At 43.1% G+C, this 18,063-nt stretch overlaps 1 protein-coding gene across 1 annotated transcript in view; it reads left to right on the plus strand.

The window, feature by feature from the left end:
• LOC108803549 (structural maintenance of chromosomes protein 6-like) overlaps positions 1–18,063 on the plus strand; it is a 100,381-nt gene that overhangs the window by 68,727 nt on the left and 13,591 nt on the right. Inside the window, exons 22-23 of the mRNA XM_018575385.1 lie at positions 4,764–4,889; positions 14,969–15,074. Coding sequence (XP_018430887.1) covers positions 4,764–4,889; positions 14,969–15,074 — 232 coding nt within the window. The remainder of the gene's footprint in view (positions 1–4,763; positions 4,890–14,968; positions 15,075–18,063) is intronic.

Genomic DNA, 18,063 nt, shown 5'->3' on the forward strand with positions numbered 1-18,063 from the left:
ATCATTATATAACTGCACATTACACAGCTAGTGTTGTAGCTCATTCTCTCTGTTAATAATGTTCAATTCACAAGTGCTAATCTCCATGTTCAGTGAACCTCAAGGCAAAGTCTGATCTTGCTGTTCTAAGCACAATTGGAAGTTTTCTGTAATATCAAATGAGAACTGGGCACCTCCTTCAGCGACAACACAGTGGGCAACCTAAAACCTCCTGGAATCCAACAGGCTTCCTTGAGTTGTTGCTTTTTTTTTTTTTCTTCTAATAGGCTTGGTGTACTGACATACTTTACTGTCTTTAAAAATATGTTCCTTTTAAGTTGTGATGTTTGTGATTGTAAACATTTTTTAAAAATGAACGTTGTCTGGCCAGTTTCATTTTTACAGAATACTACTGCTGTGAGGTTGTACTTTCTAGACACAGCAGTGTCTCTCTGTCCAGAATAATTAGACCAGTGGTTTTCAACCTTTTCAGGGCTTGGACCCCTTGGTAACATTTGCCAAGTTGTGGTGACCCCCAACATTTCAATGCAAGCAGGTAGACCGTAGTGTTCTGCAGAACGAAACTGATGAAAACGAGGGAAGGAAATGGTTAAATAGTAACACCATACGCATGTCACCAGAGCTGAGTGCAGATCTAACCAGGCTGTGTGCCGATCTCACCAGGGCAGCATGTTAAAATAATGAAGAGTTTGTGAAATAGTTCAATATAGTCTTTTTATCTTGTCCACAAAAGAATAAGGAAAAACAATATGCTATCCAATCCAGCCCCATGCAAATCCTCAATCATTTTAACCCTCATGCTGCATCCAGTTTCATTGTGTTCACCAACAATATCCGCACTCGCCAGATATTTTACAGATAAGCCTCATGCTCCCGGGTATCGACTAGGACTGGATGCCTCCAATTCTTGCAGAACCTCCAGGCACCCTTGGAGGCATCTAGTCCCAGTTAATACCCAGGCATTGGATTGCATATGGTTTTCTATAATCTTTTGTGGACAAGATAAAGACTATATTGAACTATTTTAACAACTAATGATTGTGGATTCATCACCATATTCATAGACACATGACTGTATTGTGTTTTTATCACAAGTTTGTGGCACAAGAATGAGCACAGTATATTATTGTAAGATGTTTTAATGTTTGGTATCAGTTTAATTATATTGTTATGTGGAAGGATCATTTGTTGGCTACACATCATTTACATGTATACCAGTTTTTTAAGCAAAGTGCAATTCTTATATATAACTTAAGAGACCTTCTAGAGCTGGCACTTACCTCCTGACACACCTGACGCACAGGTGTTTCACTCCCGCCCACTCCCATCTCGACCGCTCCCCTCTCTTTGACCCTCTCCGGCCCGCGCCGCTGCAGCGCCATCTAGAAGTGGGCGCAGCGGGAGAACTGACACGGCTGCGCTAAGAGGAGGCTGTGGAGCCTCTCACCTAGCTCAGCACAAAGCACGTGGCGACCCCCTCAACTGCGGGTTGTGACCCACTTTTGGGTCGTGACCCACAGGTTGAGAACCATTGAATTAGACAGTGTCACTTCCAATTTATATGGCACAGCAGACTATCAAAAGTCTGAGTGCCATTTGAGTTGTGACACCGGCTGGAGATGGAGTTGCTGAATGTTTTTTTCTGCAGTAGACAATGAACAGAGAAAATATGTTAGTTATCCATTCCTGCACATTGCTCTATTGCTTGATTTCGTTTTCTTGGAACAGCTACTATCATTATAGAGGACTGCGGTTCTTCTTCTTCTTTGTACAAGATAATAGGGAAAAAATTTACTAAAATGGAAATTTACTTTACCTTGTAGCCTACACAGCCCCCACACATTTTAAGTGTATGTAAACCCTAACAACAATGAACTCTGCTATATATACTATTGGTAAGTACAGAAAATACCTATAAACAAAAAAAGATCTTCAACAGTGATCATGCAAAAAAAGGTGAAAAAGAGCTGCTAAGCACTAAAACTATATCTGATATAATACAAAATATATATGCAATAATGTGCCGAGCTGAAGAAACAATCAAATATAAACAGTGAAATATACAACGATGATTATAGGCTGAACTCAAACCACATAAAATACACAGTGAAATAAAGTCCAAAATGATGCGGTGCAGATAACGAATCCAAACAATGCGATGCAACGTGTACAAACAACATGAGCAGTCCTCCGAAGCAGACTTCATAGTGTGCAGGACAACAGACTTTGATAATCCTTCACCTCCACCAAGTGTATGCACAAATTACAAAGGAGTGCTCACCTGGGTCTGCCAGTCTCCAAGGCTGGGTCGGAGTGTCCAGACAGTGGTTGGCCCATGGCTGCTGGATCAGGGAAGTGTCCGGGTTGCCAATCTATGGCCTGGAGCTTTGAGCAATCGCACTTCGTCTCCTAGGCTGGACGGATCTGCTGCACGGGCATCACATCAGGAGTCAGTCGGCTATTGCCATGACCATGGCTTATGTGTTCGTCGAGGGGGCACACGAAGTCTGGCCGTTGCGCTTGAGGTGTTTCATCCCACTGGGCGGATCGTCACTTCCTGACTCTGTCTGCAGTACATGGTGTAGAAGTTAGGGAGCTCTGACATGCCGTTACCTACATATAAGCGCTCTTTGGCTCCTCACTTGCTTAACGCAGCTAAGTCCCTTTATACCATTGCATTGGTATACCCCTTTAACAGCCACTCTTAGGGATTGGCTTGTTAAAATTGACTATTTCTGTCTGATGGAAGAGCTGACCCATCCTTTACATGATCGTTCAGTGGAATTTGAAGCGTCCTCTAATTTAAGAAACACTCTCAATATCGGCAAATTATGTCTTGACTTTGTTTTTCCTCTTGTCGATTTACCCTGCCATACCATATATATTGTTAACATTGTTAATACTGATATAACTTTATTTTACTTTTGTACAGATTGCTACAGTTATGGGTACCGTGTCCAACGTGCTCCCCCTTTACTTTCCCTCCATACTGTTCTTTCTTTTCTCTCTTCTCCCTTTCTTCTTTCTTTAGCCTTTTTCATCTAGGTATGTTTAATGCCGATACTTATTGAGCAATATGTTATATACCACTTCCGACCTTTATTAATATAGTTTTCTTGGATTTGTTATCGCTGTGAATCTGCTTTTGGCTGCAACTGTTTATCGACTATTTTTGTCGTGATGGCTTTATTTTGACTTATCTATCCTGTTATTTTTTCAAAATTTTCAATAAACTTTAAATAATAAATAAGTTGGCGAGCAAACTATCTGAGCTGCTGGGTCTGGATCAAGGAGTATGTGCGCTTCATCTAGAGGTATTTCAACAGATCTGTCAAAGATCTGGAGGACACCGCATGATGATCTTCTGACCTCCCGTGTAACTCAAAGGTGGGTTATTTCATGTTCAGGACTCTGGATCCTTGGGCGGACACGGTGGATGCTTTAGTGGCATCGGTAGATGTGTACAGACCCATTTATGAATTCCCTGCTCTGGCACTTCTACCGCGGCTGTTGTGGCGAGTGGAGGTCGAGGGGCTTTCGGTTCTAATGGTAGCTCTGGGTTAGCCTCGTCACTCCTGGTATGCGGACCTGGTGCATCTGGTCGCATACATTCCGTGTCCGTTTCCTCTTTGCCCGGATGTGATGTTGCAAGGCCCCATTTGCCATCCCTCTTTACTGTTGCTGGCTTTGGCGGTGTGGCTATTAGAGGTGTTTAAAGGATAGGGGACTGGCGGATTCTGTACTTTCTACTATGTCTAGGGCTCACAAGTCTATGTAGCGGTCTGGTGTGGTGTAGTGGTGTGACTCACTTCAGGTGTAGCCGCGTGCCCTTTCCATGAGTGGGGTTCTGGCCCTTCTTCCAAGGGGAGTAGATCAGTGTTCAGACGCTGTCTGCACATCACCTTTTTGTGAGTAGGTTTTTATTGTTTTGTATTTATTTACAATAAATGATAATGCACGGGAGAAGGCGCTCTCTTGGTTTTTGTTTACAGATGATGTGATAGTCTCCCTACTGTTAAGGAGCAGCCTCACTGTGAGAAGATGTACCATTAGGCTTCTGTTCAAGTTTGTTAGGCTGCCACCTGGTCGTCGCTGCACAACTGTACCCGTTTTTGTAAGGTTGATGTTGCCCCTGCTGATGCGGTTTTTGGTCGCAAAGTTCCACAGCCGACTGTTGAGTGTGGGTGTTCCTTGTTCTGTTTTAGTTGCCCACCCCTCGGTTTTCACTGCTTTGGGAAGTCCCTTCCGTTAAATGAAGTAATGAAGAAATGGCTGTGTCCTTAAATGAACAGAAGAGAAAACAGGATTTTTTGGTACGCACCGTAAAATCCTTTTCCCTGCGTTCATTGAAGGACACAGCCCCCTTTCCTCTGAAAGTTGTCTGTGTCTTCTTTACTGTTTGGGGAGTAACTGAGCTGCTTCTAGCTAGTGGGGGGGTTGAGCCACCAGCAGGGGACCGCTTTCAAGTTTTTGTGCCTAGTGTCCTTCTCCTGCAGGTGGTGATATAACCGTTCCGTTAAATTAAGTAATGAAGAAATGGCTGTGTCTGTCAATAAACACAGATAAAAGGATTTTATGGTGAGTACCAAAAATCCTATTTTTGTTATAACAGTAAAACCCGAAACATAAGTATATTTTGCACATTAGTAAATACATCTGTGGCTGAGGCAATACATTTTTACTTAATTGGTTAGCTTTGAGGTTGACATTTTACCATTATGCAATTCACATACTGATTTCTGCTGTTTTTTTTCCTATTTCAGAGAATACCTTGCTTCAAAAGCGCAATATCAGGAAATGCATAGCAACATAAAATATCTCAAGAAGTTTGTTAAACTTTTGGAGGACATAATGTCACAGCGATATAACAATTACCAGAAATTCCTCAGGTAGACCTACCTTCTCACATATTATTTTGCCTTTTTATATCTGCTGCATTTTTCATTTTTTGCACCAGTACCTCTTCTTTAAAAAAGAAAAAAAAAAAAAGCCTCAATAAAAAGGCCTTCCACTGGTGTTGTATGTAAAGCAAATATGTTGCGCTCGGTCTATGTGAACCAACTGCACACTAAAGTGTTAATAAATCAGTCATATGTAAATAATCCACTTGAATCAATTTTTTCACACGGATTGTTGTAATTTTTACACAGATTTGTTTATTAACACTTTAGTGTGCAGTTGGTTCACATAGACCGAGCGCAACATATTTGCTTTACATTTGTTCACCTATACACATTGTTGCGGCTGGTCCAATCAGGTAGTTAGGCACGCATTCCCAGCGCAGTGATTTCTGTGATATATTCCCCTGGTGTTGACTCGAAATTAACTATTGGCTGTAGTGTTGAAGTCCGATTCTGTCATGTATGCAGCATTTCTTTCTCAGGTCGGCGACTTGAAGAGGAACTCTTAGTTTAGACAGTAAGTATAAGGCAACAATTGTATAAATATTTTTATAATGACTGCACGTGGTTTATATAGGTAATGAGACTATTCAGTATATTCCCCGTGTTAATTAACTTATTTATTTTCTTACACATTACAATGCCAATCAACAGATTTGAGACAATTGTAGCAACTGTTTTTTGTTCAGTCAGAGTTTATTACATTTTTAAAATATACACAGAAGAAAATAAGAGGATATACAGTGGGGCAAAAAAAGTATTTAGTCAGCCACCAATTGTGCAAGTTCTCCCACTTAAAAAGATGAGAGAGACCTGTAATTGGCATCATAGGTAGACCTCAACTATGAGAGACAAAATGAGAAAAGAAATCCAGACAAATCACATTGGCTGATTTGGAACAAATTTATTTGCAAATTATGGTGGAAAATAAGTATTTGGTCACCTACAAACAAGCAAGAGTTCTGGCTCTCACAGACCTGTACCTTCTTCTTTAAGAGGCTCCTCTGTCCTGCACTCATTACCTGTATCAATGGCACCTGTTTGAACTTGTTATCAGTATAAAAGACACCTGTCCACAACCTCAAACAGTCACACTCCAAACTCCACTATGGTGAAGACCAAAGAGCTGTCGAAGGACACCAGAAACAAAATTGTAGACCTGCACCAGGCTGGGAAGACTGAATCTGCAATAGGCAAGCAGCTTGGTGTGAACAAATCAACTGTGGGAGCAATAATTAGAAAATGGAAGACATACAAGACCACTGATAATCTCCCTCGATCTGGGGCTCCACGCAAGATCTCACCCCATGGGGTCAAAATGATCACAAGAACGGTGAGCAAAAATCCCAGGACCACACGGGGGGACCTAGTGAATGACCTGCAGAGAGCTGGGACCAACGTAACAAAGGCTACCATCAGTAACACACTACGCCGCCAGGGACTCAGATCCTGCAGTGCCAGACGTGTCCCCCTGCTTAAGCCAGTACATGTCCGGGCCCGTCTGAAGTTTGCTAGAGAGCATTTGGATGATCCAGAAGAGGATTGGGAGAATGTCATATGGTCAGATGAAACCAAAATAGAACTATTTGGTAGAAACGCAACTCGTCGTGTTTGGAGGAGAGAGAATGCTGAGTTGCATCCAAAGAACACCATACCTACTGTGAAGCATGGGGGTGGCAACATCATGCTTTGGGGCTGTTTCTCTGCAAAGGGACCAGGACGACTGATCCGTGTACAGGACAGAATGAATGGGGCCATGTATCGTGAGATTTTGAGTGCAAACCTCCTTCCATCAGCAAGGGCATTGAAGATGAAACGTGGCTGGGTCTTTCAACATGACAATGATCCCAAACATACCGCCCGGGCAACGAAGGAGTGGCTTCGTAAGAAGCATTTCAAGGTCCTGGAGTGGCCTAGCCAGTCTCCAGATCTCAACCCCATAGAAAACCTTTGGAGGGAGTTGAAAGTCCGTGTTGCCCAGCGACAGCCCCAAAACATCACTGCTCTAGAGGAGATCTGCATGGAGGAATGGGCCAACATACCAGCAACAGTGTGTGCCAACCTTGTGAAGACGTACAGGACACGTTTGACCTCTGTCATTGCCAACAAAGGATATATAACAAAGTATTGAGATGACCTTTTGATATTGACCAAATACTTATTTTCCACCATAATTTGCAAATAAATTCGTTCCAAATCAGCCAATGTGATTTGTCTGGATTTGTTTTCTCATTTTGTCTCTCATAGTTGAGGTCTACCTATGATGCCAATTACAGGCCTCTCATCTTTTTAAGTGGGAGAACTTGCACAATTGGTGGCTGACTAAATACTTTTTTGCCCAACTGTATCTGTATCAAAGATCAGACAAGGTAGAAGGTACAAAAGAAAAAAGAACATCAAAGACACAGCAGAAAAATTGCAGCATCTAAGGTACAATAGCAACAACATTGTAAAGATAGTCACAAGCTGTAGTCGACTTCACAGGCAGCACAATGAAATAATAGAGTAGTAGGGTAATTGTGGCCGTGGGTGAGGTCATTAACCAATGCTTATAGAGATCTAGGTGCTAACATTGAAATACACACTCTACCAGCATAGGAGGTCGAGGTTGATATATATGAAAAGTTGTAAGTACCTATGCGCATGAAAGGAAAAACAAGCATATGCAGGAAGAAGAGAGTAAAGGGATCAGGAATAAGGGAAATCTGGGACTGTGTTCATAAAAAGTTGTTTTCATATGACAGCCATCGATTGGTCTACGGCAGCATATAATTGAAATCCTGCCTTGATAAAGCAGGCAGGAGATGAACTTGTTATAGAAATTCTCCATTTATTCCCACTGAAGTTTTTAAGTGGTAAATTGTACGGACAGTCTCTGTTCTCCAATTAAGATAGTCATGTAAAAAAGGAAGTATACCCCAAGGGAAATTGTTGACTTTTTCAACATATTTGATATGATAAATATTAGATCTTTATTCAAATAGTGTCTACAGATGAAGGTAATCTACTTGAACAAATTACACCTAAAATTGACATGGTGTATTCATTTCTCTGTCGTCTATTGAGGGACACAGCCCTGAAGAATTCTGAGATGTAGGGTTATGCTGCTACCTGCAGGAGAAATGGACACTAGGCAAACAAATAAAAACCCTGTCACTTTAAGGACATCACCCCTCCCACCTCACATCTGCCAGTTGTAGCAAACAGTACAAAGGAATTTGAGAAGAGGGAGCTGTGTCCCTGTGACGAAAGGTTTTTACCATAAGAACAAAATCCTATTTTCTCTATCGTCCACTGAGGTACACAGCTTCTGAGATGTTGGGATGTTCAAAAGCAGTCCAAACAGAGGGGCCTAAGTATGGCTACCCGAAGACATACTTTATAGGAGCAATGTGCAGTTCAGGCTACGGTGTCAGTATTGGCGATTTTATCTGACCTCCGGTCTGCATGCCAAAAGAAAGGATCACAAGGACTCGCCCGCGATCACCGTCAGGCGGATCTTCGCAGCTTCTTCCCATCAGACGTCCGCTCTTGGGACGCAACCCGCTCGTCCAATTTGGCGTCTCCGCGATGGTCAGGCGTAGAGACCTCTACCTCCTTGCTGCTGGAGAGAATGGTCGCTTTGGAAGAAACACACATGGCTAGTAGTCGCCAACTCATCACCATGACGAAGGTGAAAATCGTAACAGATGCAATAACGTACAGCTTAAAGGCATCCCTTAAGCGACAGCTGTTACCAATCTTGCCTCAACGGTGACTGCTATCCTTAACCAGTTCCTGGGTAAATCGCTGGAATACCAACTTCTCTTAGACAAGGATCACTGTGTCCAGGACTCACGCCCCCAAAACCCGGAGATCCCCCGAAGTCTTTTGTCGGATGCACTTTTTCACTGTGAAGGAGGAGATATTGCGGCAGGCCTGGACTAGAGGTCCTATAGACTTTGATGGTGTTAGTGTCCTCCCGGATCTCTCTACCCACACGCTTCAGATGCATAGAGTCTTCCGTCCCTTGCTGGATGTTATCCGCTCTTCTGATGCCACATATTGATGGGGCCACCCTTTCCACCTCATTGTACGAAGAAGGGGATCTCTTTTCCATCTACATGCTTCTGACCAGCTCCAATCTCTGTTTGCATTTCTGGAGGCCAGGTAGATCCCTTTGCCGAACTGACTTGACTTCGCTAGAGACTGACCGGATCGTCCCCGATTCCTCCCAGGCCGGCACCGCTGAGAACGGCAGAGACAACATGCTCGTGCCCTCTCTGGAGCGCCTCATTTCTGGAATGAGTCCTAACTGTGTTTTTGACCTGCGGACACCTTTTTCTCTCCTTTTCGGTTTTGTTGACCCACCGCCCATGTTACTGACCCTTTTGATGCTTCTGACTCCCTGGCCTCTAGCTGCCCGGTGCCCAGCAACTACATTCTGCATACTGGAGTTTTCCTGGAATTCTTTCCCTGTTTCCTGCCCACCGGCTTCTTCTACCAGAATCTACCTGGGACCCTAGGATTGTATGCTTGGGTCTCCCTCTATGTGTTTCGATTTCTTCTCCTGTCACTCGTGGGGGTCCTTTTCTAGAGCCAGCTCGGGTGCCCTGGAGGGCACTCGGGGGGCATATGTTTGACCTTTGATATGTCTTCTCTGTTTTGTTGATTTAGCCATGTCCCATTACTTCTGATACTCTTTTTATATTGTATTGCTCTGTTTTTTCTCGTGATCGTATTGTATGTAGCCAGTAAATGCTCCTGTTAGGCTCCCTGGCCCTTGAGACAGAGTGCCCACACTTGGCGGGAGTTTTTCAGTCCTACATCAGGGTGCCCTGAAGGGGACGGGCACTGCCGACCTGTGGTTGGTGATCCTGAGCAGTGTACGCTGAAAGCCTTGATTTTAGGGTGGGCTTATTCCCTGCCCTGACCCAGACGCTCCTCACAACGGGATGGATAGATGTCCGGTGATCCACCACTCAAGACTTTATTTGAAGTTTTAAATCAATCAATGCTTTTTGACTTTCTTACCATTACCTCAAATGCCTGCATTATTATTATTGTTGTTTGACCGTGCCCACGGCGGCAAATCTCCGTACTTCCTGATCTATTTTGTGCTAACCCCATGTAGGTTGTACCCTGTGTAAGGTATTGAGGTGTATAATATTTTACCTGATTGGGATCAGCTCTGACCTTGCACAATCCTTTGTTGTCTTCTGTTCTCTGGTCTTTAAAGTGACATTAAACCCTCAGATTTTTTAACATAAAAAAATACTGTAATGTGCGCCTTACTGTAATCTATGGTTATTTCCCTTCTCTTTGCTGCTCTTCCTTTTAAATCCTCATGTCTTCTCATGCTTGGGGAGAACTTCCCTTTTCAGCTCAGGGCCTCTTCCTGTAGTGCTGGCTCAGGTTTCAAGCCCATACAAACTTATACACAGACACTGTGTATCCATTCCTGAGACAAGGCAGTCTGCTGCAAAACAGAAGTTCTGTAGAGCTTGAGAAGAGATACAGATTTAAAAGGAAGATCAGCAAAGAGAAGGGAAATAACCATGGATTACAGTAAGGCACACATTACAGTATTGTTTTATGTTAAAAAATCTGAGTGTTTAATGTCACTTTAAGGTCTTTTTTTTTCTCCTCCTGTCTTCCTTCTTGATTTTTCTTTCTTGTTTTCTACTTCTCTCTTATTCCTCTGCTTGTGCTCTTTTTTTTCCAGCTCACCCGCTACTGGTAGGTGATGACTATGGGACCCCTCAGACTGACCTCCTATAATGTATATGGGCTTAATGTCCCTGAGCGGCGCTCCAGGATGCTACTGGAGCTGAGGAAACCTCGTACACATATTGTGAACTCCATGTCTTCTAAGTTTCTGATAATCGGAATGCCCTTGCAAAGAAAAAATCCCAGGACTGGAACAAGAACTTTTTGTAAAAACTAATGATACAGGGCATTTTCATGAGTATTGTACTCGACAACATGCCCTGATACATAGAGCCGATACCAGCCCTTTAAATGTTTTAATAGATCCGGTTGCCGGAGGTCCCACGCTTGATGGGGACCTAAGGCAGCTGTGTTTGACAGTGCTGCTCCGGTTGTACATTGCCTCCCTCCTACTTCCCGGCACAGCATAGGACAGCCCTGGTGAGACCTGTACGCAGCCCTGGTGAGACATGGTGACATCTGAACGCAGCCCTGGTGAGAAACTGCCCTAAAATCATTTTAAGAAAAAGGATCTGTAATTGGTTTCGGCAAGTACATGAGTACTTGTACTTGGCCTTGAAAAAATGGTATCAGGACATCCCTAGTAAAAACCCTTGGAGCCGAAGCCTACCCAAAGGGAAGAGCCGCACACTGATAATATAGGTTGCCTATCTGAAATTTAGGGAAATGCTGATGAGCTGAAAAAACAGGAATGAACAGATACACATCCTTTAGGTTAGGGATGTCCCGATACCGATACGAGCATCGGTATCGGGACCGATACAAGGCATTTTGACAAGTACTTGCCCCGGTACATAGCGCCGAAGCTTGCGCTATTTTTTTTTTTACCGGGTGTGACAGACTCAGCTCCGACGCTCCAGCATTGGACCCAGCAGCTGGCACACGTACGGCGCTTCATGCGGCTCCTCCCCCTGCAGATAGCCGTTCCATTACACGTTCTGGTTGATTGCTCGGCGTTCCACTAATGCCTAGTGCCTAGTGAATGCCGAGCGATCCCCCACCTCTTCCGCTCAGACGCCATGACAGGTCACCCCTGGAGAGACTGCTGCCTCTACCACCAGTGCTGCCAGCCACATTCAACTGCCCTTCTTCAGCGTAGCAGCCCAGCTACCTGAGAAATCTAGAGAGCTCTCCAGAACCGCAAGCAGATCTTGTTTATATGGACTGATTGTGTGCAGTTATTTAAGGAGTGCATTTCTCTCCTTGCTGCTATTACTACTACCACTACTCACCCACATTACCCCAGCAAATGACAAGTGGTTGGGGGCTTGTTGGGACCCCCCTTTTTATGGTGAGGAGGAGATCTGAAGTCTTACATAGTATGTAGGAGGTGCATTCCGTAAACTACAATGCCCATCCTGCCTCAAGCTATACTTAGGTTGGAAAACCCCTAGAGACTGTTAAATGACTTAATTACTCCCAGTAAACTTGCTATCCTTTTATTTATCATTATAGTCAGGTTGCAGCCTTTGATACATGTAGCAGCTGTTACAGATACAATTGGCTTTAGCATGACATAGTGGTCCATATTTACCATATATTGCCTTGTAGCACAGTTACATTCAGACTCTTCAGCTTTTATATTCAGATTAGTGTTCTGTCTAGTTATGAGGCAACATGAACAGTTTTTAAAGCCAAACTCTGGGAAAGAATGATAATGTACACTCCCGCACACCAGCGAGGTCCATCGAGCAGTGAGGGCCTGGGGTCCCTATTAAGAACTTAATTTAATATTAGCAGGGGGTAATAGTAAATCTATTGTGTGCAGTGTATACTCTATATGTACTACATATAGAGTACACTGCAGCAATAGATTTACTATTATCCCCTACTAATATGAATGGATTAAATGATCCATAGTACATAATAGTACATAACATGTAGTTGTACTATAGATCATTTAACCCATTCATGTTAGCCGAGGATAATTGTACATCTAGAGTTACAATTCTCCCCTGCTAACATGAATAGGATAATGATCCCAGAGGCAGATGCATGATCGGATTTGTAGTTTCACGATAGCTGTGTGAAAGCAAATAGAAATGTTTTATTGTTCTAAAACAGTCTTAAGACTGTTTTAGAATTTAAGACTGCTTCATAATCATAAAGAAATTGGCCTAAAATCATTAGTCTGTATTGTTTAAAAAAAAAAGTCACCTGTCCCTTTAAGAAAAAGTATCGGTAATTGGTATCGGCAAGTACATGAGGGAAAGTACTTGTACTTGGTCTTGAAAAAGTGGTATCGGGACATCCCTACTTTAGGTCTATGGAAACCACAAAATGTCTAAGAGAAGCAACAACCAACTGAATGGATTCCATCCAGAATTTATGAATAAGTACAAACGCATTGAGTGCTTTCAATCCAGAATTGGATAAAGTCTTCTGTTGCGTTTTTGAACCGTAAACAGGTTCGAATAAAAACCTTGAAAATATTCTGCTAAAGGAACAGGAATTAATAACACCCGAATCCAACAGACCTTGAACTGCGGTTCGTCCAAGGCTGCCAAGACATGGGAAGCCAGAACGCATAAGAGGAGGAAGAAGAAATATTATGAAATGTAAGTTTTCCATGTCTCTGCAAATTCCATCAAGCATTGCCCAACCAGATATAATAAACGAGGGAGCAGACCTTCATGATAAATCAGACTTTTCAAATGGCAAGGACGCTTAGGGGCTCTTAATTGTTTGGAAGTGTAAGACGTCTTTTAAAAACTGGGAATTTAAGAAACATAAAAGATGGAAAATAAGAAGCAGGCTTACGACCCTGATCCCTATTGTTCTTTGAGGTAAATGTTCACTTTTACCGCCCAAAGCTATTTTAATAATCTTATTCAAGAAAGCTGCAAGCAGACGACCTCTCATCAAGCTTTAAAAAAGGCATCACTTATGAAATGAGAAGTAAAAGTCATCTGGTCCACAATGAATATACTGACAGTCATCTGGTCCACAATGGATCAACTGATCAACTCCATCAGTCACTTGTTCTGTGCTTTTTTTCAAATAGCCCAAATCTGGGAAATGAGGTCCATAGCCAAAAATAGTTGATGAGCTAAACCAGTTTTTTTTTTTAATGTTTTGTTTAAAAGAAAACGGATGCAGGGACTTAAAGCTTATACGAACTAGAAATTTCTTGTATGGAATTTCCCATGCCTTACATTAAAAAAAAATTAAAAGCAAGATGAGAGAAAAGAAAACTTTGCAGGCAGGTTGCAGGTTTATGCACAGCTAGGCTAGACATTGTAGAAAGAGAAATAACAGCAGAATCCTCTAACTTTAAAGAGGAAATCCTCTTTAAAAGGAGCAGTCATACTCCCAGTGACTGCACCATTGACATGACATAGGGGGTTTCTCTCTAAGCTGCCAAAGGCAGCAGAGTGAATAACCGAGCCGAAGTGATGTGAGCTGAACGATGTTCAGCTATTCTTTTCAGCCGAGTACAGTACAGCTGATTTCGGCTCCCTACGGTTCAGCCAAACATGCTCAGCATGTTTGGCTGAGCCGAAGTGAAGAACACGTTCGACTTAGCCAATATAACATCTGGATCGGCTGAGCTGAACGCACGGCTCTGAGGTAGCGAGCAGAATGTAAAAAAATAAACCAGGGTGTGGCCCCCCTCCCGATTCATACCAGACCCTTTAGTCTGTAGGGAAAGTTAGGAGGGATCCCAAGTTAAAAAGATGGGGAGAAAAACCGTGGGGTCCTCGAAAATTCCCAACCAGACCCTTAATCCGAGCCCATCGAACTGCCGCCGCAGAATCCCGGTACAATGTCAACAACTAAGCGGAACTAGTGGTGACATCACTGCTGGCTACGCCTATTTGTTGACGTGCAGCAGCAGTCAAACGGGTCTCCTTAGGTCCCGGCTGAATTAAAACAATGGGGGGAGTCGTCCGTGATGTCGGAGCCGGCTCTGCCCATTTGCGGTGATTCAATGACAGCCCACTGTCCTCAGGACATTTAAAGGATGCACAAAAAAACACAAATGTACTATTTTTCCAGATTACAGCATACAGGTGTAAATGGGCCCTAGGGGTTCCTGTTGCATATTTAGTGCGTTGGGTAATACACATGAAATTGCTCATGTGTGAATTGGTTGTAAGGTGAATTATCCTTTCTGATGGCACAGTTCATTGGTAGCTTGCTGATTTGCCCTCATTTCCTGGGATTGATCAGTAACCTCTGGCTGGCTGTGACTTTATTTTCCACACATTGGGTTGCAGATGAGTTGAGTGGATAAATTGCCCGGTGAAATGAGCTAGGAATAACAAGACAAACAGAACATTTGCGCCTGTGTACTATTCTAAACATTTCTTCATTCCAATGCAATGCACTTATTTTCTCATTGTGTCTTTCTCCAGGTGTCTCAGTTTACGATGCAAGCTTTACTTTGACTCTTTACTCTCTCGGCGATCCTACTCTGGGAAAATCTCATTTGACCACAAGAATGAGACACTCTCTATTACCGTAAGTGTGTTATGAGATGGCTGCATCAGGGCATTCTATTTTAGTCCTACTACGATATTATTGGCTTGGATCTTTCTTGTAGACAGTGATTTTTATTCCGTAATCACACAAAGAACATAGTGGTGTCATGGTGGAAAGCATTGATACATGAACAGAGCTCACTTTCATTGTCTAATTTTATAAAACGCACATTCCTGTTTTCTTACTTGTATAGTACGGAACATAGGCTCCCTTAATTAGAGATCCCGGGTTATATTCAGCCAACACTCCTGCCCGTGTAAGATTTCTGTGGTAGATCCAGCTACTGTATATCTTACCTTAACAAGTCTCTGATGGTCCTAGTTGAAGACATGTAAAGACCCTGTGAAAAAGCAGTTGGAGGACCTACTTAAGGCTTTTTTTTTTTTTTACTCCCTTGAGGGCAGCCATGCAGCCGACTGTGGTCTCAGTACAAAACACAAGCAGTGATGTTGCTAGTCTTTTTGCCACCTGAGGCGGTTGGGGGTGAACAAGGGAAGGTTGTGTGTGGAGTGGTTAGCAGCAGAAAGTGGGTGATGCTGCCCTCTGCATCACCCCTAGCAACTGGTGATGCCACTTGTTGACAGAAGCTGGGCGGGACGCCTTTCAGAGTGTCCCAGGTTGCTATATGTGAGATGTGTTATGGCCAATACAGATCTTCCCACCCAGTTCTTAGCAACCTGCGGCGCTCTGGCCGGGAAGGCGCAAAAATGCAACTTTGCCTGTGTAGGCAAAAATCCTAGCACCGGCCCTGCATGTTTTGCAACTACTTCCTCCATCGCTCAATTGGATAATCCCTTCGTCCTACCAGAGGGCTCCCTCAAGGCACTTTCTGGATCTCTTTCCAGCATTGCTAGATTAAGGCTCATCCGACTACATCTATCATTGCCTCTTGCCACTTTAGCACCAGGTGTCTGTTCCTCAGATGTGCAGATTGGTTTTATACGTTTGTGAAGTTTGACCAGGTTGATATTCAGGCCTCTGCTGATGTCAGCTTCGGTGCTTCAGGCTGCTCCTTGAGTTCAGGGTTTGGTTCCCTTGTTGGATCTTTTGGGTCTGTTAGCATTGTTTGCTGTGTTCCCACCCCTTAGTTGTATTGCTTGGGCACATCCCAGGGTTTGATTAAATGAACCTGTCTCCTGTACAACATTCAGAAAATTTATTTTTTGTTTTCAACTCACTTGCACAGTAGAGGAGACAGGACACCTTCTCTCTGTCCTGGTGGTTTTCCTCTCATTGCTTGCTGCAAAACTATTTATATGGACTATAAAAAAATTCTGTTTGCCAATGCCCTGAAACTGGCTGCATATCACCCGGGGTCTATGATTAAAGGAGCCTGCGTTCTGTACTGTACTCCAGGAAAAGTATTTTACAAGTCACATTTTTCTCCTGCTTATGAATGGCTTTTCAACACAGCTATAGTTTGAGTGGAGGCTCTAAAATGATCCTATTTGTTTCAAGTAACAAAGAATATTGTATCAATTAGCCATCTCCTTTTTAAATAAAAATTAAATTTTCCTGTCATCTTGATGCTAAAAGATTTTCATTTTACAACGGATAATATTTATAAGGAATAATTTATAAAGAACCTGTCAAGTAAGGCAGCTCACAAAATATTCCGTTGTTATTTTTCTGATGGATGTGCCCAGCTGTATGGCAGGTAAATTTATAAAGGGATGAGAACCAGATCGGGGAATTTGAAAAGCAGACAAATGATTACTCAAAGTTGTTGATGTGGTGGAATTTGAAGAAAGTACTTAGAAAAAAAAGGGAGAGCAAAACTAAAGCAGAACACAACAGTCAATGGTTGCAGAGGAGAAGGAAGATGCCTGTACTCGTCCTTCTGTCATTTTTTTGTACAACGCTGTACTGAAATTAATTTTATTCCATTTTTTGGGGACAGATAGAGCTTTCTTTTGGGGGTATTTAATCACCACTGGGGGTTTTATTTTTTACTATATAACAAAAAAAGTACTGAAAATTTAAAAACAAATGGTTTTCCCCTTATTATTATAGGAAACATTTATTTTACCCAATTTTTTGCTAAAATATAAAAGTCGGGGTCACGTCGGGTAAATAGACACCAAACATGTCAAGCCTTAAAATTGCGCGTGCCCGCGAAATCGCAAAAAAACACCATAGCCAAAATTGGTCAGAGGTGACGCTTTAAAAGATTTTACCGCTCATCAGTTTAGTGTTATCAGTGATTGATGGCCCTAAAATTATTGCTCTCACTGCGACTTTCGCGGCGATATGTAACACGTGCGGCATAATTGGAGCAATCGTCGTTTTCGCGTGTTGGTGCAACTAACGCATTTTTGCGCATCTATTTGGGGTGGGGGACTTTAAAAAAATTTGTGTGTTTTTTATCTTTTGTGTGTGTACATTTTTATTTATTTTGTGAGCAATTTTTTTTTTAAACTTTTTTTACACTTACCTTTTTTGTTATCACATAGGGGAGACAGGTCCCCTATATGGCGACATCAGGGGTCTCTAAGACCCCTAATGTCACCTAGGGACTACCAGAGAAGCTGATGAAGCACAGATCTGCTTCATCAGCTTCTCTCCGGTTTCTGTACCGGAGAGTGACAGAGGAATGTGGAAGTGATGTAATATACATCACTTCCTGCATTCAGAGACCGGGAGGAGAGCGTATGGGAGATTGGGCCCTGATCTCCCTCCGTTCTCAGTGCACAGAGAGACATCGCCCGGACCGGATGGACGCCCGAGATCGCGGGGACAGCGATGGTGACCAGAGGTAAGGGGTGCACACCCTCACTTGTGTCATACAAGGGATCGGGCATCTTTACAGACGCCGGACCGCTTGTATGTAAACGGCCATCGCTGGCCGCTTAAAATCTAGGCGGTTTCCCGCTCGTGCGCGCCAGGGGGACTCCTGTCCGGCCGTCTTTCAACGATCGGCGGACGGGAGGTGGTTAAAGGGACATTAAATTCAGCGTTCCCCCCCCCT

This window comes from Nanorana parkeri, unplaced genomic scaffold, assembly GCF_000935625.1.
Source record: "Nanorana parkeri isolate BGI_ZX_2015 unplaced genomic scaffold, ASM93562v1 scaffold53, whole genome shotgun sequence".
Classification (NCBI taxonomy): Eukaryota; Metazoa; Chordata; class Amphibia; order Anura; family Dicroglossidae; genus Nanorana; species Nanorana parkeri.